Source organism: Scyliorhinus torazame, chromosome 12 (genome assembly GCF_047496885.1).
Source record: "Scyliorhinus torazame isolate Kashiwa2021f chromosome 12, sScyTor2.1, whole genome shotgun sequence".
NCBI classification, from domain to species: Eukaryota; Metazoa; Chordata; class Chondrichthyes; order Carcharhiniformes; family Scyliorhinidae; genus Scyliorhinus; species Scyliorhinus torazame.
Window position 1 is genome coordinate 187,687,814 of NC_092718.1, and position 23,965 is coordinate 187,711,778.

At 46.3% G+C, this 23,965-nt stretch overlaps 1 protein-coding gene across 6 annotated transcripts in view; it reads left to right on the top strand.

Annotated features, from left to right (window-relative positions):
• kiaa0753 (KIAA0753 ortholog) overlaps positions 1-23,965 on the top strand; it is a 99,433-nt gene that overhangs the window by 39,461 nt on the left and 36,007 nt on the right. For all 6 annotated transcript variants that reach the window (XM_072469527.1, XM_072469528.1, XM_072469526.1 and 3 more), the window contains 3 exons: positions 7,489-7,595; positions 20,613-20,675; positions 22,787-23,008. In XM_072469527.1, the coding sequence (XP_072325628.1) occupies positions 7,489-7,595; positions 20,613-20,675; positions 22,787-23,008 (392 nt within the window). The remainder of the gene's footprint in view (positions 1-7,488; positions 7,596-20,612; positions 20,676-22,786; positions 23,009-23,965) is intronic.

Here is a 23,965-nt window from a genome sequence, read left to right on the forward strand (position 1 = left end):
TCCTCCCGAGGTTCCTATTTGTATTCCAATGTCTCCCTATACTGATCACTAAGGCCTTCTTTAAAAAAATAGACAGGAGCATCACGAGCTTCTTGTGGGTAGGGAAAGTCCCGAGGGTAAGGAGGGGGTTCCTACAACGTAGCAGAGACAGAGGGGGACTGGCGCTGCCGAATTTGGGCGACTACTATTGGGCCGCCAATGTGGCGATGATCCGTAAGTGGATGATGGAGGGAGAGCGAGCAGCGTGGGACAGACTGGAGAGAAAGTCCTGTAAAGGGACGAGTCTAGAGGCGTTGGTGACGGCGCCGCTACCGCTCTCACCAAAAACATTTACCACGAACCCAGTGGTGGCGGCAACATTAAATATCTGGGGACAATGGAGACGACAGAGGGGTGTGCTGGGAGCCCTGGTGGGGTCCCCAATCAGGAACAACCATAGGTTTGCCCCAGGGAAGATAGATGGAGGATTCCAGAGCTGGCACCAGTTGGGAATTAGGAGGGTGGGAGATTTATTTATAGACGGGACGTTTGTGAGCTTGGGAGCGTTGGAGGAAAAGTATAAGCTGCCCCGGGGAAACTTTTTCGGGATGCAGGTGAGGGCGTTCACAAGACAACCGGTGAGGGAATTTCCATTGCTCCCGACACAGGGGATCCAGGATCGAATGCTCTCGGGGGTGTGGGTCGGAGAGGGCAAGGTGTCAGAGATATACCGAGAGATGAGAGAAGAGGGGGAGGAGCTGGTGGGCGAACTGAAAGGAAAATGGGAAGAAGAGCTCGGGGAGGAGATAGAGGAGGGTATGTGGGCTGATGCCCTAAGCAGGGTAAATTCCTCTTCATCGTGCGCCAGGCTTAGCCTGATTCAATTTAAGGTGCTACATAGAGCACACATAACGGGAGAAAGGTTGAGCAGGTTCTTCGGAGTGGTGGACAAGTGTGGGAGGTGCGGCGGAAGCCCGGCAAACCACACACATGTTTTGGGCGTGCCCGGCACTGGAGGGGAGTGACTGGAGTGAAGGTGGTGAAGGTCCGGGTCAAACCAGGCTGGGGGTTAGCTTTATTTGGAGTTGCGGATGAGCCGGCAGTGCAGGAGGCGAAAGAGGCCGATGTTGTGGCCTTTGCGTCCCTAGTAGCCCGGCATAGGATTTTACTCCTGTGGAAGGAAGCGAAACTCCCCGGACTGGAGGCCTGGACAAACGATATGGCGGGGTTCATAAAACTGGAGCAGATAAAGTTTGCGCTGAGAGGATCGGCTCAAGGGTTCACCAGGCGGTGGCAGCCATTCCTTGACTACCTAGGGGAACGTGAGAGGGAAGATAGATGACCAGCAGCAGCAACCCAGGAGGGTGGGGGGGCGGGAAGTTTTATTTTATGTTAAATGATTAGTTTACCATGTTGGTTAGTTACTTATTATTAGACTGTGGTTACTATGTTAAATGTACTGTTACATTTTCTTTTTCTTATGTTTGATGTGTAAGGGGAAAAAATTGTGTTCGAAAAATTTTCAATGAAATATATTTTAAAAAAAATATATAGAAGGGGTACTCTGGAAGTTGAACAAATGTGTATATGGATTGAATGATGCATCTAGAGTCTGGTACTTTTCGGTAAGGTCAGTTTTGTTAAAGTTAGGCTGCTGCCAGTTGAAAGCAGATCCGGCAATGTTTTACTGGCACTGTAAAGGAAATCTTTCTGGCATTTTTATGATGCATGTCAATGATTTTTTGTGGGGTGGGACTCGTGACTTTGAAGCTATTGTAATCTCTGGTTTGAGGAGAGAATTCAGGGTTGGAAGTCAGGCTTCCGGTGCATTTAAATATATTGGGTTAGAAATCGGACAGACTAAGTTAGGGGCAACTTTACGTCAGCAATCTTATTTGGAAAGCATCAGCCCAATAGCAATTAGTCGTGTCCGGGTTTCGCAAAAAGACGCACTGGTTTCAAAGATGGAAAAAGAGCAACTGAATTGGTTAGGTAGACAGACTAGACCGTACGTGAGTTTTGATGTCTTAGAGTTGAGTACAAAAATAAATGATCCCAAAGTGGAAGACATAATAAGAGCAAATTAAGTATTGGTCAAACTAAAAATGCAGGAGTGTGTTTTGAGGTTCCTGGTTTTAGGTGACCGTAGGCACTTGAAACTCCTAGTTTATAGTAATGTGTCCTATGCAAATTTATGTGATGGGGTTTCAAGCGCAGGAAGTTTTATAATTTTCCTTTTCGGGAACAATGATAAATGTTGCCCTCTTGCGTGGGAAACAAAGAAAAAATAAGGAGAGTGGTCAAAAATACTTTGGCTGCTAAGACGTTAAGCTTTGTAGAGTCGGTGGATATGGCCTTTTATATATCTCAGATATTGACAGAAATTTTGGGATTTGGGAAATATACCTAGTGAATGTCACATTGACAATAAATCCCTATGGGAAAATGAACACTCTACAAAAAGTGTCAATGAAAAAAGGTTAAGGATAGGCCTCCTAATAGTTCTAGGGATGTAGAGGAAAGGATGGCGAAGATGATTCTGGATAAGAGCGAAAGTAACAGGGTAGTTATTATGGGAGACTTTAACTTTCCAAATATTGACTGGAAAAGATATATTTCGAGTACATTAGATGGGTCATTTTTTGTACAGTGTGTGCAGGAGGGTTTCCTGACACAATATGTTGACAGGCCAACAAGAGGCGAGACCACGTTGGATTTAGTTTTGGGTAATGAACCAGGCCAGGTGTTGGATTTGGAGGTAGGAGAGCACTTTGGGGACAGTGACCACAATTCGGTGACGTTTACGTTAATGATGGAAAGGGATACACCGCAGGGCAAGAGTTATAGCTGGGGGAAGGGCGATTATGATGCCATTAGACGTGACTTGGGGGGGGGGGGGGGGATAAGGTGGAGAAGTAGGCTGCAAGTGTTGGGCACGCTGGATAAGTGGAGCTTGTTCAAGGATCAGCTACTGCGTGTTCTTGATAAGTATGTACCGGTCAGGCAGGGAGGAAGGCGTTGAGCGAGGGAACCGTGGTTTACCAAAGAAGTGGAATCTCTTGTTAAGAGGAAGAAGGAGGCCTATGTGAAGATGAGGTGTGAAGTTTCAGTTGGGGCGATGGATAGTTACAAGGTAGCGAGGAAGGTTCTAAAGAGAGAGCTAAGACGAGCAAGGAGGGGACATGAGAAGTATTTGGCAGGTAGGATCAAGGAAAACCCAAAAGCTTTCCATAGGTATGTCAGGAATAAGCGAATGACTAGGGAAAGAGTAGGACCAGTCAAGGACAGGGATGGGAAGTTGTGTGTGGAGTCTGAAGAGATAGGCGAGATACTAAATGAATATTTTTCGTCAGTATTCACTCAGGAAAAAGATAATGTTGTGGAGGAGAATGCTGAGACCCAGGCTAATAGAATAGATGGCATTGAGGTACGTAGGGAAGAGGTGTTGGCAATTCTGGACAGGCTGAAAATAGATAAGTCCCCGCGTCCTGATGGGACTAATCCTAGGATTCTCTGGGAGGCCAGGGAAGAGATTGCTGGACCTTTGGCTTCGATTTTTATGTCATCATTGACTACAGGAATAGTGCCAGAGGACTGGAGGATAGCAAATGTGGTCCCTTTGTTCAAAAAGGGGAGCAGGGACAACCCCGGCAACTATAGACCGGTGAGCCTCACGTCTGTAGTGGGTAAAGTCTTGGAGGGGATTATAAGAGACAAGATTTATAATCATCTAGATAGGAATAATATGATCAGGGATAGTCAGCATGGCTTTGTGAAGGGTAGGTCATGCCTCACAAACCTTATCGAGTTCTTTGAGAAGGTGACTGAACAGGTAGACAAGGGTAGAGCAGTTGATGTGGTGTATATGGATTTCAGCAAAGCGTTTGATAAGGTTCCCCACGGTAGGCTATTGCAGAAAATGCGGAGGCTGGGGATTGAGGGTGATTTAGAGATGTGGATCAGAAATTGGCTAGCTGAAAGAAGACAGAGGGTGGTGGTTGATGGGAAATGTTCAGAATGGAGTTCAGTTACAAGTGGAGTACCACAAGGATCTGTTCTGGGGCCGTTGCTGTTTGTCATTTTTATCAATGACCTAGAGGAAGGCGCAGAAGGGTGGGTGAGTAAATTTGCAGACGATACTAAAGTCGGTGGTGTTGTCGATTAGTGTGGAAGGATGTAGCAGGTTACAGAGGGATATAGATAAGCTGCAGAGCTGGGCTGAGAGGTGGCAAATGGAGTTTAATGTAGAGAAGTGTGAGGTGATTCACTTTGGAAGGAATAACAGGAATGTGGAATATTTGGCTAATGGTAAAGTTCTTGGAAGTGTGGATGAGCAGAGGGATCTAGGTGTCCATGTACATAGATCCTTGAAAGTTGCCACCCAGGTTGATAGGGTTGTGAAGAAGGCCTATGGAGTGTTGGCCTTTATTGGTAGAGGGATTGAGTTCCGGAGTCAGGAGGTCATGTTGCACCTGTACAGAACTCTGGTACGGCCGCATTTGGAGTATTGCGTACAGTTCTGGTCACCGCATTATAGGAAGGACGTGGAGGCTTTGGAGCGGGTGCAGAGGAGATTTACCAGGATGTTGCCTGGTATGGAGGGAAAATCTTATGAGGAAAGGCTGATGGACTTGAGGTTGTTTTCGTTGGAGAGAAGAAGGTTAAGAGGAGACTTAATAGAGGCATACAAAATGATCAGGGGGTTAGATAGGGTGGACAGTGAGAGCCTTCTCCCGCGAATGGATATGGCTGGCACGAGGGGACATAGCTTTAAACTGAGGGGTAATAGATATAGGACAGAGGTCAGAGGTAGGTTCTTTACGCAAAGAGTAGTGAGGCCGTGGAATGCCCTACCTGCTACAGTAGTGAACTCGCCAACATTGAGGGCATTTAAAAGTTTATTGGATAAACATATGGATGATAATGGCATAGTGTAGGTTAGATGGCTTTTGTTTCGGTGCAACATCGTGGGCCGAAGGGCCTGTACTGCGCTGTATCATTCTATGTTCTATGATAGACATCGCAAGTTTGAAGCGGATGTTGGACAGAGGGGAGATAGCAAAAATTCAATGGGTTTGACAGTAGCTATCAATTGTCAGACTATTTTACAAAAAAGGGGGCTAATTCACAAACTTTTGGATATTGTTAAAGAAGGGCACCTGTTTCTGTCATTTTTTTCCGGGGGAAAAAAAAGGGTGAAATTGCATGTGTGTTTTTGAGTTTCTTGTAACTTTGTTTCACCTATTTTTTTTTCTCCAAGGAAGGGGAGACTGTTAAGTAATGGGTTAAGAGACATTCCAATTAGTTGTCTCATTTATGTTAAGCATCCAATAATTGACACTGATATGTAAAGGGACTTCAGGTGGCCCTTGTGTCATGTGATGTGATAGTTTTGTCCAAAGTCTGTTGAAGGAAATTAAAGGTGTTTTGTGGAAAAGCAGCAGAACCTTTTTGACTCTTTATACTACATCAGCTAAACGTCTAACAACCTCCACCCTTTTCCCGTAGCCCCACCTAGCCTTTTTGGACACTTAAGGGCAATTTAGCATGGCCTATCCACCTAACCTGCACATCTTTGGACTGTGGGAGGAAACCGGAGCACCCGGAGGAAACCCACGCAGACACTGGAAGAACGTGCAGACTCCGCACAGACATTGACACAGCGGTGAATCTAACCTGGCGCTGTGAAGCGATAGTGCTATTCACTTGTGCTACCGTGCCGCCCGGAAGGGTAGAATCCGAAACCGAAAATGCTGGAAATTCTCAATGGGTCTGGCAGCATCTGCAGACAGAGAAGCAGAGTTAACATTTCAGGTTGTGTCCTTTCATCAGATCAGCTGGCATATTGGACATCTCCTCCAGATTAATATACTTTTTGCTGCACTCTATATTGCAACTAATAGTAACTTCAAAACCAGTACTTCACAGCAGATCTGACAATCGCCTTATGACCCAGTTGAATTTCTATTCTAAATTTTTAAAAATGCTTTCACTGATTGTGTAATATGGTTAATGTAGTTAGTTAGAATTTGAAATAAAAGGTGATGGTTTACCTTTTGTTGATAAGTATAACTTCAACCTTTTTTTAATGAGGGGGAAATCAAATTAATCAAGAATGCCTTTTGGATTACTCTACTAATTTTGGGATTTAATGCTGTTTTCTATGACTGTTCTTGTATGATAAATTTCTTAGAGTGGCTTGCTTTATCAAAGAGCTAGCACATAGACATAGTTTACATAGAACATCAGTGCTGAAGGAGGCCATTCGGCCCATCGAGTCTGCACCGACCCACTTAAGCCCTCACTTCCACCCTACCCCCGTAACCCAATAACCCCATCTAACTTTTTTGGTCACTAAGGGCAATTTATCATGGCCAATCCACCTAACCTGCACGTCTTTGGACTGTGGGAGGAAACTGGAGCACCCAGAGGAAACCCACGCTGACACGGGAGAACGTGCAGACTCCGCACAGACAGTGACCCAGCGGGGAATCAAACCTGGGACCCTGGCGCTGTGAAGCCACAGTGCTATCCACTTGTGCTAACGTGCTGCCCACATGTGTTGGAAATGTGTATTCTATGGAACTAACTTGCATGTAGTTGAAAATTTGAGAGTATTTATTTTGGCCTTGTGGAACTTGGATCTGTATTGACCAATTTTACTGTAGAAATAATGGTAAGGCTAATGTCACTAATTGTTATTAGAAGTGTAAATTGGACAGCAACTTCCAGCAACCGCACGTATAGATAAAAACAGAAATCGGGACGTTGTTGTCTGAGTTAACCTGGCTCTCCAGAAACTGTTATATATGTGCAGACACGGGATGGTGTAAAATTCTTGTATTTTTGTAATATACACCCATGTAATTTGCCAGAAAAAAATAGATCTTGTTTCTTGTCCATTCCTATGTAAGTAAATTTTTAAGATGTAAATCTTGAGCCCTGCTAAGCAAACTTGTTTAAATTGAAAATTAATTTCTGAGTATGGAATTATTGAAGAGAATTTAAAAAAAATTAAATACATTAAAACCTTAAAAACATTATTTCTGTTGTACGCTCTCTCATAATCTCTTTCTCTTCTGATTTACCAAAGAATAAATATTCTAACTGATGCTGCTCAGTTTAGATTGCATACTGCTTATTAAAGATTCTTCATTCTGGTTAAGGAAATTCACAGTTGTTTGTACTGTAACTTGTCCCTGAAACGAGCTTAAATAGCTTTCTATTTATAGTAAGTTCCAGTGCAAAATCCAATTGGAGTCTGCTAATACAATCAATAGCTAGCATCATTCATTGGCTGCCAAGAGCAAAGTCAAGCCCATCATTTGCTGTTATCCAATGTTAACAGTTCACAGCATGCAGATTGATTCTTCTGTCTTTCTCTCATCTGGCATATTTCCAAAAATATAGCAGCTCTTTGAATAATGTGACATTTGTGATGAACAGGAAAATCATTTTGCTGTTTCTAAATTACCCTGGTGATACATAAGGTTTGTTTTATTTTATTAGAGAAATATGCAGATGTCCTGGACCCTGATGAAGAGCGCAGAATGCAGATAAAAAGACAGGAACAGGCCACCCGCTCTGCGAGGATGCTGTATGTTTTGCAGCAGCAAGTGAGAACTGAGATTAAATGTTACTAAGTATATAGTTGATTGTGATCAGTTTTTCCATTACAGATCAAATCCAGGTGACACAATTTGCATACTTGTTAATATGGTGCATGAAAGGTCAACAAGTCACATGAATTTGCCGCTTGCAAAAACACTGACTTGGGCAACATGATGGCGCAGTGGTTAGCACTGCTGCAGGTCCCAGGTTCGACCCCGGCCCTGGGTCACTGTCCGCGTGGAGTTTGCACATTCTCCCTGTGTTTGCGTGGGTTTCACCCCCATAACCCAGATGTGCAGGGTAGGTGGATTGCTAAATTGCCCCTCAATTGGAAAAAAATGAAATGGGTACACTAAATTTAAAAAAAAAACTTAATGACTGTATAATACATGTTTATTTGGACCGTTTTATTCATTTGGATTGCACCATTGTAGTTAACGAATTAGCTGCTATCCTTCAAATCTTTAACCAGTATCCTCATGAGTTTTATGACATGTCATGACACGCTGGGCTAATGCGCAGTCTATTCCAGCCCCACTTGACACAGAATTACTACACAGGTGAAATTTTATTTAAAATGTCCAACATCCTTGGTTGAGCCCAATAAACAATAGGCACGAGGTTTGTAATTTTAAAACATAAGTAACTCTTTTATTAGGGACAAAAAAAGGTTACGGCAAGGTTGTCTTCTTTCTCTTCAGACTCCACATCATTTCAGTTTCACAGCAAAGGATGTGCCAGGCACTCTCACTTTTCAGAACAATAGAGCAATTTTGTCTGTCACTCTCTCTCTCTCTCTCTCTCTCTCTCCAGCGTGCTGACACGAGCTCCTTGCACTTCTTTTTTTTTAAAATATGTTTTATTGACATTTTTTTCCCAAACAACAATTTTTCCCCTCTTACAAAGCAAACGCAACAATAACAATACAGAAATTTTTAACAATACACAAATAACAAAACCCCTTTATCTTTGACCTAAACTAAACTAACCCCCCCCCCCCCCTTCCCCCTGGGTTGCTGCTGCTGGTCATCTGTCTTCCCTCTAACGTTCCCCGAGGTAGTCGAGAAATGGCTGCCACCGCCTGGTGAACCCTTGAGCCGATCCTCTCAGGGCAAACTTTATCTGCTCCAGTTTAATGAACCCCGCCATATCATTTACCCAGGCCTCCAGTCCGGGGGGTTTCGCCTCCTTCCACATGAGTAGGATCCTGCGCCGGGCTACTAGGGACGCAAAGGCCACAACGTCGGCCTCTTTCGCCTCCTGCACTCCCGGCTCTTCCGCAACTCCAAATAGAGCTAACCCCCAGCCTGGTTTGACCCGGGCCTTCACCACCTGCGAAATCACTCCCGTCACTCCCTTCCAATACCCTTCCAGTGCCGGACACGCCCAAAACATATGTGCGTGGTTTGCCGGGCTCCCGCCACACCTCCCACATTTGTCCTCCACTCCAAAGAACCTGCTCAATCTTGCTCCCGTTATGTGTGCTCTATGTAGCACCTTAAATTGAATCAGGCTAAGCCTGGCGCATGAGGAAGAGGAATTTACCCTGCTTAGGGCATCAGCCCACATACCCTCCTCTATCTCCTCCCCTAGTTCTTCTTCCCACTTTCCTTTTAGTTCGCCCACCGACTCCTCCCCCTCTTCCCTCATCTCTCGGTAAATCTCTGACACCTTGCCCTCTCCGACCCACACCGCTGAAAGCACCCTGTCCTGTATCCCCTGTGTCGGGAGCAACGGAAATTCCCTCACCTGTTGTCTAGTAAACGCCCTCACCTGCATATATCTCAAGAAATTTCCCCGGGGCAACTTATACTTTTCCTCCAATGCTCCCAAGCTCGCAAAAGTCCCATCTATAAATAAATCTCCCACCCTCCTAATTCCCAACTGGTACCACCTCTGAAATCCTCCATCCATTCTTCCTGGGGCGAACCTATGGTTGTTCCTGATTGGGGACCCCACCAGGGCTCCCCGCACCCCTCTCTGTCGCCTCCACTGTCCCCAGATATTCAATGTTGCTGCCACCACCGGGTTTGTGGTAAACTTTTTAGGTGAGATCGGTAGCGGCGCCGTCACCAGCGCCACTAAACTCGTCCCTTTACAGGACTTTCTCTCCAGTCTTTTCCACGCCGCTCCCTCGCCCTCCATCATCCATTTACGTATCATTGCCACATTGGCGGCCCAATAGTAATCGCCCAAGTTCGGTAGTGCCAATCCTCCTCTGTCCCTACTACGCTGAAGGTACCCCCTCCTTACTCTCGGAACTTTCCCTGCCCACACTAAGCTCGTGATGCTCCTGTCTATTTTATTAAAAAAGGTCTTGGTGATTAGTATAGGGAGACATTGAAATACAAATAAGAACCTCGGGAGGACCATCATCTTAATTGCTTGCACCCTGCCCGCCAGCGATAGAGGCTGCATGTCCCACCTCTTGAAGTCCTCCTCCATTTGTTCTACCAACCGTGTAAGATTAAGTCTGTGCAAGGTTCCCCAGCTCCTAGCGATCTGAATCCCCAGGTATCGGAAGTTTCTTTCCACTTTCCTTAGAGGCAAGCCTTCTATCTCTCTACTCTGGTCCCCTGGATGTATCACAAATAATTCACTCTTCCCCATGTTCAGCCTATACCCCGAGAAATCCCCGAACCCCCTCAAAATTCGCATAACCTCTATCATCCCCCCCCCCCCCCCCCCGCTGGGTCCGACACGTATAACAATAGGTCATCCGCGTATAACGAGACTCTGTGTTCTTCTCCCCCTCTAATCACCCCTCTCCATTTCCTGGAGTCTCTCAACGCCATGGCCAGAGGTTCAATTGCCAACGCGAACAACAATGGAGACAGCGGGCATCCCTGTCTTGTTCCCCTATATAGTCGGAAATACTCCGATCTATGTCGACCTGTAACTACGCTTGCTGTTGGAGCCCCATAAAGAAGTCTAACCCAGCTAATAAACCCGTACCCAAACCTCCTTAACACTTCCCATAAATACTCCCACTCCACCCTATCAAATGCCTTCTCTGCGTCCATTGCCGCCACTATCTCTGCCTCCCCCTCCACTGGGGGCATCATTATCACCCCTAATAGTCGTCGCACGTTAACATTCAGTTGTCTCCCTTTTACGAACCCTGTCTGGTCTTCGTGCACCACCCCCGGGACACAGTCCTCTATCCTCGATGCCAGTACCTTTGCCAACAATTTGGCGTCCACGTTCAATAATGAAATGGGTCTATAGGACCCGCACTGCAACGGATCTTTATCCCTCTTCAAAATTAACGATATTGTCGCCTCCGACATCGTCGGGGGTAGAGTCCCCCCTTTCCTGGCCTCATTGAACGTCCTCACCATCAACGGGGCCAACAAGTCCACATATTTTCTGTAATACTCCACCGGGAACCCGTCTGGTCCTGGGGCCTTCCCTGCTTGCATGCTTCCCAGTCCCTTAATAACCTCGTCCACCCCAATCGGTGCCCCCAGGCCTACCACCCCCCGCTCCTCCACTTTCGGGAACCTCAATTGGTCCAGGAACTGCCGCATCCCCTCCTCTCCCTTTTGGGGGTTGAGACCTATACAGTTCCTCATAGAAGGTCTTGAACACCTCATTTATCTTTCCTGCCCTTCGCACCGTGTCTCCCTTTTCATCTCTAATTCCTCCTATCTCCCTCGCTGCTGCCCTCTTTCGCAATTGATGAGCCAACAGGCGACTAGCCTTTTCCCCATATTCATACCTCCTCCCCTGTGCCTTCCTCCACAGTACCTCCGCCTTTCTGGTGGTCAGAAGGTCAAATTCCGTCTGGAGTCGTCTCCTCCTCCGGGGTCTCTGCAAATTCCCTATCCACCCTTAAAATCTCCCCCAGTAATCTTTCCCTTTCCTTGGCCTCTGTTTTCCTTTTGTGGGCCCCAATGGAGATCAGCTCTCCTCTGACCACCGCTTTTAGTGCTTCCCATACCACTCCCACAGGGACCCCGCCGTCGACATTGACCTCCAGGTATCTCTCAATACACCCCCGCACTCTTGCGCACACACTCCCTCATCCGCCATCAGTCCCACATCTAATCGCCAGAGTGTTCTCTGCTCCCTTTCCTCTCCTAATTCCAGGTCCACCCAATGTGGGGCATGATCCGAAACCGCTATGGCTGAGTACTCTGCTTCTTCCACCCTAGAGATCAACGACCTTCCCAAAACAAAAAAATCTATCCGGGAGTACACTTTATGGACATGGGAGAAGAATGAAAACTCCCTGGCCCTAGGTCTAAGAAATCGCCATGGATCCACTCCCCCCATTTGGTCCATAAACCCCTTAAGTACCTTGGCCGCTGCCGGCCTTCTTCCGGTCCTTGAGCTGGATCTATCTAGCCCCGGGTCCAGCACCGTATTAAAGTCCCCTCCTAAAATCAAGTTTCCTACCTCCAGGTCCGGTATACGCCCCAGCATCCGTCTCATAAATCCCGCATCGTCCCAGTTTGGGGCATACACATTAACCAACACGACCTCCATTCCCTCCAGCCTGCCACTCACCATTACATATCTACCTCCGCTAACTGCTACGATGTTCTTTGCTTCAAATGCTACCCGTTTCCCCACCAAAATGGCCACCCCTCTATTCTTTGCGTCCAGTCCTGAGTGGAACACCTGTCCCACCCATCCTTTCCTTAGCCTAACTTGGTCCGCCACCTTTAGGTGCGTCTCTTGGAGCATAACCACGTCTGCCCTTGGTCCTTTCAAATGCGCGAGCACTCGGGCCCTTTTTATCGGTCCATTCAGGCCTCTCACGTTCCACGTGATCAGCCTCACTAGGGGGCTACCTGCCCCCCTCCCGTGTCGACTAGCCATTAACTTCTCTAGGCCAGTCCCATATCCCGCCTCCGCGCTCCCGCTCGCTCCCCCAGCGTCGCACACCATCCCCGCCCACCCACTCTTTAGCCATTTCCTTTTGGATTTCCGCAGCAGCAACCCAGTTGTCCCCCCCCCTCCCCCTCCCACCCCCCTTCCCCGCTAGATCTCTTTCTAGCATGATTGCTCCCCCCATATTACTTCCGTAAGTCAGCTGACTTCAACTGACCCCGGCTACTCCTGCTCACTCCTCGACCCCCCCCCCCCCCCCCCCCCCCCCCCCCCCCCCCCCGTGTGGGGAACTCCCATCCGCCTTGCGCCTGTCTTCCCGCCTTATTCTTTCTGGCGCGGGAACATCCCTTTACCTGACCCGCCTCTTATGGTGCAGCTCCCTTTCCCCTCCCCCTCCCCTTCCCCATTCTCCAACTATATCCCGTCTTTCCCCCCTCACCGGCGCCCACATTTCCCCAATGTCTCCCCCCTTCCCAATTTACTTCTCAATTAACTTCAACCATAACATTAACAATAACATTTCCTGCAGCATCAGTCCCTCAGTTCCGATCCAATTTCTCTTCTTTGATGAAGGTCCATGCTTCCTCCGCCGTCACAAAATAATGGTGTCTCTCCTGATGCGTGACCCATAGTCTTGCCGGCTGCAGCATCCTGAACTTCACCTTTTATGCAACACCTCTTTGGCTCGGTTGAAGCTCGCCCTCCTTCTCGCCACCTCCGCACTCCAATCCTGGTATACCCGTACCACTGCATTCTCCCATCTGCTACTCCGCACCTTTTTAGCCCATCTCAGGACCTCTTCTCTATCCTTAAGGCGGTAAAATCGCACGATTATCGCCCTGGGTGGTTGTCCCGCTTTTGGTCTTCTCGCCGGAATCCGATTTGCCCACTCCACCTCCAAGGGGCCCGTAGGGGCCTCAGCACCCATCAGTGAGCTCAGCATCGTACTTGCGTACGCTCCACAGTCCACTCCTTCCACACCCTCGGGGAGACCCAGTATCCGAAGGTTCTTCCTTCGCGCTCCATTTTCTAGGGCTTCGATCCTTTCAGTACACTTTTTATGAAGTGCCTCGTGCGTCTGTGTCTTAACCGCCAGGCCCAGGATCTCGTCCTCAATATCTGTCACCTTCTGCTCCACCACGCGGAGCTCTGTCTCCTGGGTCTTTAATGTCTCCTTGAGCCCCTCAATTGCCTGTAGCAACGGGGTCAGCACCTCCCTCTTCAGCAGCTCCACGCACCGCCTCACAATTTCATCCTGCTCAGGCCCCCATGTCGCCTGCGCTTTCTCCGCCGCCATCTTGTACTTCTCTCTTTCTGACCCTTTGGTCGACGATTCCTCGCGCTGCAGTCGCCGCCGGTTTTTTCCTCCTTCGTTTGGGGGGGACTTCCTTCTCACACACCCCACACCGGGTTGCGTCGTCGGAAAATTCCCCGTTGGGGCTCTTAAAAGAGCCCGAAGGTCCGTCGGAGCTGGAGCCGCCGAAGCGTGCGGCTAGCTAGGTATCACCGCAACCGGAAGTCCCTTCAGTGGCCTTGATGAGGTCTTTTCACAGTTGTTCCCTCTGCTGCTAGAATTCACCTTTGATACAGGCCCTCAGGTCAGCTTGCAGCTTTAAGCTTGCCCTTCCCCCGCCTGCATGCTGGAAGAGGCCCTGTTTATCCTGCAGTTGCAGCCAAATCTTTTACTGCTTCTGCCGTGTCTGGCAACCCAGAGACATACCCTTCCTGGGGGACACTGTCGGGGGAATATTGCAGCCTTCTTCCCACACCGGGAAATGTCAAACAAATGCCGTGGGGGCCCTGTAAAAGAGCCCAAAAGTCCGTTCCAAGCAGGAGCTGCCGAATATGCGACCTAGCTCTGCATAGCCGCACCCGGAAGTCCTCCTTGCATTTCTAAGTCTAATCATATCTGCCAAGTTCCCTAAAAGCATAGCGCAAGAACCAATCACTGACCATTGTCAGGCAGAACACCGTCCCTAGCCAACTCACCTGTTGCCTGTTAACCAGTCAAACTGACTCCCCACAAAACCTGGTCCCCAAGATCCACTTGATGCCGTGGAGTCTAGTTTCTTCTCCAAAATACAAAACCTGGGGAAGTCGTGACCTGGCAAGTGGGCTGTTTTAACTTTGAGACTTCTGCTTAAAGGCACCTTTGATTTGATTTATTGTCAGGTGCACTGAGGTACAGTGAAAAGTATTGTTTCACATACAGTCCATACTGATCGTTCCATACATGACAAACGTAACACATACATAAATACATAGACGAAGGCATCGGGTGAAGCAAACGGAGTGTACTATTAAGTCAAGAAGCTGTGTGTCATTCAGGAATCTTGGAACAATGGGGAAGAAGCTGTTTTTGAACCCGTTGGTGCGATTTCTGGGTCCATGGACCAAAATTAAACAAAAGAAATGTGAACAAAGGAAATAAACAGGAAGGACTGTTACACATGCAATAATAACAATTGAGCATTTCCCTCCGTTAAATCTTGCATGTTGATTGTAAAAGCTTTATTGATGGGATTGGAATTTCCATAATTTTTATTCTGGTAAAAGTAATGCTTTTTTGTATAAAAGAAGAACTTCCTGCCTTTAACCTATCCACCTTGTAGAAATTACTGTTTCAACTTGCTGAAAAAAAGGTGACTTGCATGATAAATCCTAATGTTTGCATACATAGACTTGAAATAGAAGTTTTATTACATAATGCATTTACTCACGTTTGTCAGTTTGTAAACAATATATCTCGAAAACGCATGGATGGATTTGGTGAAAATTGGTACACAGGCCCAAGGAAAAACTGAGTAGCTTTTGACGAAGGTGCCGATTATGAATCCTCTTAATTTTTTTACATTGGGAGATAAGACGAATGCCTTTTTTAAAGAATGTTGCTGATTATTTTAGAATGTTGTGGATTGTCTCAGCTAGTGTGGTGGAATTTATTACAGCTGTCCGAATGTGAGCAGTGCTTTCAGAGCAGATTGTTGGATATGGATAAGCCTGTAGCTTCCTAGGTGAGATGGAAACGCTTAATTAAAAAGATTTTTTTTTTTTAGATTTGTAGTGAAAAGCATCAACGGTGAAAATCCTCAAGGAAAACCTGTGGCATTGTAATAACATTGAGTTAACACCGTAGAGTGGAGATATTTCTCCACTGCACTTCTCTTTGCAGGGGCAGGCCAGTCGATTTCGGCGTGAGAACAGCTGGTGAGTCAGTTTCAGCGGGAGCATTGCGGAAGTGGCTGCTGGGAGGTAAGTCAACCTTTAAAAGCACTTGTCTTTGCAGGGGCAGGCCAGTCGATTTCGGCGGGAGAATCAGCTGGTGAGTCAGTTTCAGCGGGAGCATTGCGGAAGTGGCTGCTGGGAGGTAAGTCTGTCCTTTAAAAGCACTTCTCTTTGCAGGGGCAGGCCAGTCGATTTCGGCGTGAGAACAGCTGGTGAGTCAGTTTCAGAGGGAGCATTGCGGAAGTGGCTGCTGGGAGGTAAGTCAACCTTTAAAAGCACTTGTCTTTGCAGGGGCAGGCCAGTCGATTTCGGCGTGACAACAGCTGGTGAGTCAGTTTCAGCGGGAGCATTGCGGAAGTGGTTGCTGGGAGGTAAGTCAACCTTTAAAAGCACTTGTCTTTGCAGGGGCAGGCCAGTCGATTTCGGCGGGAGAATCAGCTGGTGAGTCGATTTCAGCAGGAGCTGAGAAATTAAAAAAAATTTTTTTTTTTTAATTAGTGATTTAGGCGGGAACAGGAAGTCGACCCGCGGACGTCTGGGAAGACCCTCACCAATAAATTCTGGTGGAGAGGAAACCCGAGACACTACACGTGTAGTGTCTCCCACCCGCCCTCCTCCTCTAACCTAATAATAAAACCCATTGGTCTGAGGTAAGTACCATATTTTATTATATTATTATTATTTTTTATAAAAATTTAATTTAGTTGTTAGCCAGATCTTGGTAGAAAGTTAGAGGAATGGCAGGGAAGGGAGTGCAATGTTCATCCTGCAGGATGTTTGAGGTGAGGGATGCAGTTAGTGTCCCTGCTGATTTTACCTGCAGGAAGTGCTGCCATCTCCAGCTCCTCCAAGACCGAGTTAGGGAACTGGAGCTGGAGTTGGAAGAACTTCGGATCATTCGGGAGGCAGAAGGGGTCATAGATAGCAGCTTCAGGGAATTAGTTACACCAAAGATTGGAGATAGGTGGGTAGCTGTAAGAGGGACTGGGAAAAAGCAGTCCGTGCAGGGATCCCCTGCGGTCGTTCCCCTGAGAAACCAGTATACCGCTTTGGATACTTGTGGGGGGGGTGACTTACCAGGGGTAAGCCATGGGGTACGGGCCTCTGGCACGGAGTCTGTCCCTGTTGCTCAGAAGGGAAGGGGGGAGAGGAGCAGAGCATTAGTAATTGGGGACTCTATAGTCAGGGGCACAGATGGGAGATTTTGTGGGAGCGTGAGAGACTCACGTTTGGTATGTTGCCTCCCAGGTGCAAGGGTACGTGATGTCTCGGATCGTGTTTTGCGGGTCCTTAGGGGGGAGGGGGAGCAGCCCCAAGTCGTGGTCCACATTGGCACTAACGACATAGGTAGGAAAGGGGACAAGGATGTCAGGCAGGCTTTCAGGGAGCTAGGATGGAAGCTCCGAACTAGAACAAACAGAGTTGTTATCTCTGGGTTGTTGCCCGTGCCACGTGATAGTGAGATGAGGAATAGGGAGAGAGCATTTAAACATGTGGCTACAGGGATGGTGCAGGCGGGAGGGATTCAGATTTCTGGATAACTGGGGCTCTTTCTGGGGAAGTTGGGACCTCTACAGACAGGATGGTCTACATCTGAACCTGAGGGGCACAAATATCCTGGGGGGGAGATTTGTTAGTGCTCTTTGGGGGGGTTTAAACTAATGCAGCAGGGGCATGGGAACCTGGATTGTAGTTTTAGGGTAAGGGAGAATGAGAGTATAGAGGTCAGGAGCACAGATTTGACGTCGCAGGAGGGGGCCAGTGTTCAGGTAGGTGGTTTGAAGTGTGTCTACTTCAATGCCAGGAGTATACGAAACAAGGTAGGGGAACTGGCAGCATGGGTTGGTACCTGGGACTTCGATGTTGTGGCCATTTCGGAGACATGGATAGAGCAGGGACAGGAATGGATGTTGCAGGTTCCAAGGTTTAGGTGTTTTAGTAAGCTCAGAGAAGGAGGCAAAAGAGGGGGAGGTGTGGCGCTGCTAGTCAAGAGCAGTATTACGGTGGCGGAGAGGATGCTAGATGGGGACTCTTCTTCCGAGGTAGTATGGGCTGAAGTTAGAAACAGGAAAGGAGAGGTCACCCTGTTGGGAGTTTTTTATAGGCCTCCTAATAGTTCTAGGGATGTAGAGGAAAGGTTGGCGAAGATGATTCTGGATATGAGCGAAAGTAACAGGGTAGTTATTATGGGAGACTTTAACTTTCCAAATATTGACTGGAAAAGATATAGTTCGAGTACAATAGATGGGTCGTTTTTTGTACAGTGTGTGCAGGAGGGTTTCCTGAAACAATATGTTGACAGGCCAACAAGAGGCGAGGCCACGTTGGATTTGGTTTTGGGTAATGAACCAGGCCAGGTGTTGGATTTGGAGGTAGGAGAGCACTTTGGGGACAGTGACCACAATTCGGTGACGTTTACGTTAATGATGGAAAGGGATAAGTATACACCGCAGGGCAAGAGTTATAGCTGGGGGAAGGGCAATTATGATGCCATTAGACGTGACTTGGGGGGGATAAGGTGGAGAAGTAGGCTGCAAGTGTTGGGCACACTGGATAAGTGGGGCTTGTTCAAGGATCAGCTACTGCGTGTTCTTGATAAGTATGTACCGGTCAGACAGGGAGGAAGGCGTCGAGCGAGGGAACCGTGGTTTACCAAGGAAGTGGAATCTCTTGTTAAGAGGAAGAAGGAGGCCTATGTGAAGATGAAGTGTGAAGTTTCGGTTGGGGCGATGGATAGTTACAAGGTAGCGAGGAAGGATCTAAAGAGAGAGCTAAGACAAGCAAGGAGGGGACATGAGAAGTATTTGGCAGGAAGGATCAAGGAAAACCCAAAAGCTTTCTATAGGTATGTCAGGAATAAGCGAATGACTAGGGAAAGAGTAGGACCAGTCAAGGACAGGGATGGGAAATTGTGTGTGGAGTCTGAAGAGATAGGCGAGATACTAAATGAATATTTTTCGTCAGTATTCACTCAGGAAAAAGATACTGTTGTGGAGGGGAATGCTGAGCCCCAGGCTAATAGAATAGATGGCATTGAGGTACGTAGGGAAGAGGTGTTGGCAATTCTGGACAGGCTGAAAATAGTTAAGTCCCTGGGACCTGATGGGATTTATCCTAGGATTCTCTGGGAGGCCAGGGAAGAGATTGCTGGACCTTTGGCTTTGATTTTTATGTCATCATTGGCTACAGGAATAGTGCCAGAGGACTGGAGGACAGCAAATGTGGTCCCTTTGTTCAAAAAGGGGAGCAGAGACAACCCCGGCAACTATAGACCGGTGAGCCTCACGTCTGTAGTGGGTAAAGTCTTGGAGGGGATTATAAGAGACAAGATTTATAATCATCTAGATAGGAATAATATGATCAGGGCTAGTCAGCATGGCTTTGTGAAGGGTAGGTCATGCCTCACAAACCTTATTGAGTTCTTTAAGAAGGTGACTGAACAGGTAGACGAGGGTAGAGCAGTTGATGTGGTGTATATGGATTTCAGCAAAGCGTTTGATAAGGTTCCCCACGGTAGGCTATTGCAGAAAATACGGAGGCTGGGGATTGAGGGTGATTTAGAGATGTGGATCAGAAATTGGCTAGCTGAAAGAAGACAGAGGGTGGTGGTTGATGGGAAATGTTCAGAATGGAGTTCAGTCACAAGTGGAGTACCACAAGGATCTGTTCTGGGGCCGTTGCTGTTTGTCATTTTTATCAATGACCTAGAGGAAGGCGCAGAAGGGTGGGTGAGTAAATTTGCAGACGATACTAAAGTCGGTGGTGTTGTCGATAGTGTGGAAGGATGTAGCAGGTTACAGAGGGATATAGATAAGCTGCAGAGCTGGGCTGAGAGGTGGCAAATGGAGTTTAATGTAGAGAAGTGTGAGGTGATTCACTTTGGAAGGAATAACAGGAATGCGGAATATTTGGCTAATGGTAAAGTTCTTGAAAGTGTGGATGAGCAGAGGGATCTAGGTGTCCATGTACATAGATCCCTGAAAGTTGCCACCCAAGTTGATAGGGTTGTGAAGAAGGCCTATGGAGTGTTGGCCTTTATTGGTAGAGGGATTGAGTTCCGGAGTCGAGAGGTCATGTTGCAGCTGTACAGAACTCTGGTACGGCCGCATTTGGAGTATTGCGTACAGTTCTGGTCACCGCATTATAGGAAGGACGTGGAGGCTTTGGAGCGGGTGCAGAGGAGATTTACCAGGATGTTGCCTGGTATGGAGGGAAAATCTTATGAGGAAAGGCTGATGGACTTGAGGTTGTTTTCGTTGGAGAGAAGAAGGTTAAGAGGAGACTTAATAGAGGCATACAAAATGATCAGGGGGTTGGATAGGGTGGACAGTGAGAGCCTTCTCCCGCGAATGGATATGGCTGGCACGAGGGGACATAGCTTTAAACTGAGGGGTAATAGATATAGGACAGAGGTCAGAGGTAGGTTCTTTACGCAAAGAGTAGTGAGGCCGTGGAATGCCCTACCTGCTACAGTAGTGAACTCACCAACATTGAGGGCATTTAAAAGTTTATTGGATAAACATATGGATGATAATGGCATAGTGTAGGTTAGATGGCTTTTGTTTCGGTGCAACATCGTGGGCCGAAGGGCCTGCACTGCGCTGTATTGTTCTATGTTCTATATGTGCTCCACTGAGTGCCTGCTTCACGTTTTGGGAAACTGAGATGTGTAGCAGCTGAAACAGAACATAATGAATGCACTCATGTAGCAGCTGAAAAAGGAACATAATGAATATACTGGACAGGATAGTATTTATATGAATTTTTCAAAAACACAGGTTTCAAAATGCACTTATTCCAACAATGTTTTAAATATTTTGTGAAGATCTAGCAGCTGGTGTTCTGTATCCAAATCATTTGAAAATGCCGGTAATGAAACCAGATTTGTTTATGCCCTTATGCCTGATCAAGGCAATTGTTTCTCCTGACCTTGTACTCATTTGTATTGTTTAATTAAGGTAAATGAAATACAGGAAGAGATAGAGAAACAAAGTCCACATAAAATAAAACATACCAAAAAGGTAAGGAAAGTTAAATATTTTGTTTTTGGACAAACATGTATCTTGGTGCAATTGGATATTTTTCTTTTAAAGAAGAGCATATTTTGTTTTTGTTTTCAAGTGAGAGAAAATGGGCAATACGGTAGCACAAGTGGATAGCACTATGGCTTCACAGCGCCAGGGTCGCAGGTTCAATTCCCCGCTGGGTCACTGTCTGTGAGGAGTCTGCACGTTCTCCCCATGTGTGCATGGGTTTCCTCCGGGTGCTCTGGTTTCCTCCCACAGTCCAAAGACGTGCAGGTTAGGTGGATTGGCCATGCTAAATTGCCCTTGGTGTCCAAAAAGGTTAGGAGGGGGTTATTGGGTTATGGGGATAGGGTGGAAGTGAGGGCTTAATGTGGGTCGGTGCAGACTCGAAGTGCACAAGGAGGCCATTCCAATGTCCTATGTATGTTCTAAATTTTGCTAGGGTAGTTTCCCCCCCCCCCCCCCCCCCCCCCCCCGTCCCATTTCTTCAATATTACAGTCAACCTTTATTGATTTAACTAAATTATTATTTGGATACAACAGGTAGAATATATTGTTCCAGATTTTCCTGTCAATATAAATTGGGTTAATGGTGCTCACCATTTTATATATGTGCAAATGGTATACCAAATTTGGGAGAAGGGGCAGATGTGTTGTTAAAACTCAAATGACCAAATATGATGTCCAAGTTTTACTGCTCTTATCATTAGCTTTGCAAAAAACAGCACTTTGCAGCCTTCTTCACGGTGAATACATTGAATGGCACGAGGTTGTTGTATTTGTAGATAGGAATAAACATGCTATATAAATGAAGTCTTGTTTATCCCAGCCTAAGTGCTCTTAACAATCAACTTCTCGGCTACCACACATTTGCTATTACAAGCTTGAAGTCACATTCCTTCAGGTTTTAATTGTTAGAGATTTTAAAATGTGAAAATATTAAAGCTTTTTGTTATTGGCACTTTTCATTTATTTCTCTTCCTTTACCTGGTTTGAATAACAACCAGATGAAATAGGCCATTTGGCCCCTCGAGCCTGCACTGCCATTCAATTGGATAGCACAATTGCTTCACAGCTCCAGGGTCCCAGGTTCGATTTCGGCTTGGGTCACTGTCTGCGCGGAGTCTGCACATCCTCCCCGTGTGTGCGTGGGTTTCCTCCGGGTGCTCCGGTTTCCTCCCACAGTCCAAAAATGTGCACGTTAGGTGGATTGGCCATGATAAATTGCCCTTCGTGTTGGGTGGGGTTACTGGGTTATGGGGATAGGGTGGAGGTATTGACCTTGGGTAGGGTGCTCTTTCCAAGAGCCGGTGCAGACTCGATGGGCCGAATGGCCTCCTTCTGCACTGTAAATTCTATGATAAGATTATGGCTGATTGTTTAGTTCCACATTCCCTATCAACCTCCCCCAATAACCTTTGACTTCCTTGCCTAGCAAGAATCTATCTACCTAGGCTTTAAATATTCAGTGACTCTGCTTCTACCACCTTTTGAGCCAAAAGTTCCAAAGTCTCACAATCTTCTGAGAGGAAAGAAAATTCTTATCTCTGTCCTATAATGTCTACCCCTAATTTTAAAACAGTGCCCACTAGTTCTGGATTCACCTGCAAGACGAAACGACCTTTCAACATCCACCTTGTCAATACCTTTCAGGATCTTGTATACTTCGATCAAGACACCCTTCACTCTCTTCTAAACTCTGGTGGAAACAAGCCCAAACTTTCCAACCATATTCATTCCAGCTATCAATCTAGTAAACCAACTCTGAACAGCCTCCGACCTTTCCCATTCTAATTTGTACTTTTTCACTCTTGCTGTATTTATTTTGTGATCTTTCAACCTGATTGATTAAGGGGATAGATATATAGCTGTTTGACTTGTTGGCACGGGTCCCAAATGCCCCATTTCCCCCACTGTGATGTTATCAGCTCGCAGTTGCTTTTGCTACATGGCAATTCCTTGGGTGATGCTCAATTCCTTGGGTGATGCTCCTCCTTAACAAAAGCACAGGTTAATAAACAATGATTCTACCTATCAAATTATTGACAACAGTTTAACATAAATGTTTCTGAAATGGCTGTTGTTGCAATTTTTACATCTTTCAGTCTCGAGCCATGACTCGGTTGGCAGCTGCACATAGAGGGGCTGTGCGTGCATTACAAATGTTTGTTGGTCAGCTTTCTGGGCAATCCGAACAGCAGATTCCTACCTATTACAAGGAGTTGGGTCAGTTGATTCGACAGCTTTCCCTTTGCTCTGCAAGAATGGAAAGTGATATGGACTCTTCTATATCCGAAACCATTATTAATATCCTTCAGCAAGTTGAGGTAAGTCTTTGTAAAAAAATGTAAGAAATAATGTGTAATATTGCTGTGCTAAAATGAGGTTTTAATTTAGGAACGCCTCTTTAATATCGACACCTTTAACAGAGTTTTTGAACTCCTAAAACACCCAAAACAGACTGCCAAAGGATTGCCATTTTTTCCATCCCTCCTAATGGCTATATGCAAGCTCAAATTATCCTCTCATTTAGTGTAAAATAGGCTATTTTGGAACATTGGAGTGTAGTAAATTTGTGTACAAAGTTATTCAGTTTTTAACTCCATGAATTTGTTTCATTGAACTGATTTTACAAAGTCCCATCTTCTGCTTTCTGCCCAAACTCTCTCTGTTCTTTATCAGTACTTTTTTTAGAAAGCTGTAATTCAGTTAATCGAATAAGCAACGATTGCCATTTGTAGTAAAGCCTTTTATATTTCCATTAATTATTTGCTTGCACATTTAATTTTTTCTAACTAACCCCCTTTAGTATCTAGTACTTTGAGATTGTGAGTTTTGTCATCTCTTTACCAACTAACGAAAATTAATTTCCCCCCTCAGTCTTTAACGATGTTCAGCTTTAATTTCTCTCTTCGATCTATCATCTCTGCATAAGTAATAACAGAAAATGCTGGAAAGACTCAGCAGGTTTAAAAAAATTAATTTACACTATGTGGGAGTCGCTGGCTAGGCCAACATTTATTGCCCACCCTTCGTTGCCCACAATGCTGTTGGGTCTGGCAGCATCTGTAGAGAGAGACACACAGTTAATGTTTCAAGTCTGTATCTGCTGAGCCTTTCAGCATTTTCTGTTTTTATTTCCAATTTCCAACATCTGCAGTATTCTGCTTTTTATTTTGTTACCATGTTGGTTAGTTTAATGTTGAACATGCCTTATCTTCAGTATAGCATGGAGCTCAAAACTGTACATTGTATTGCAGCCTTTGGGAATAAAAATACAGAAC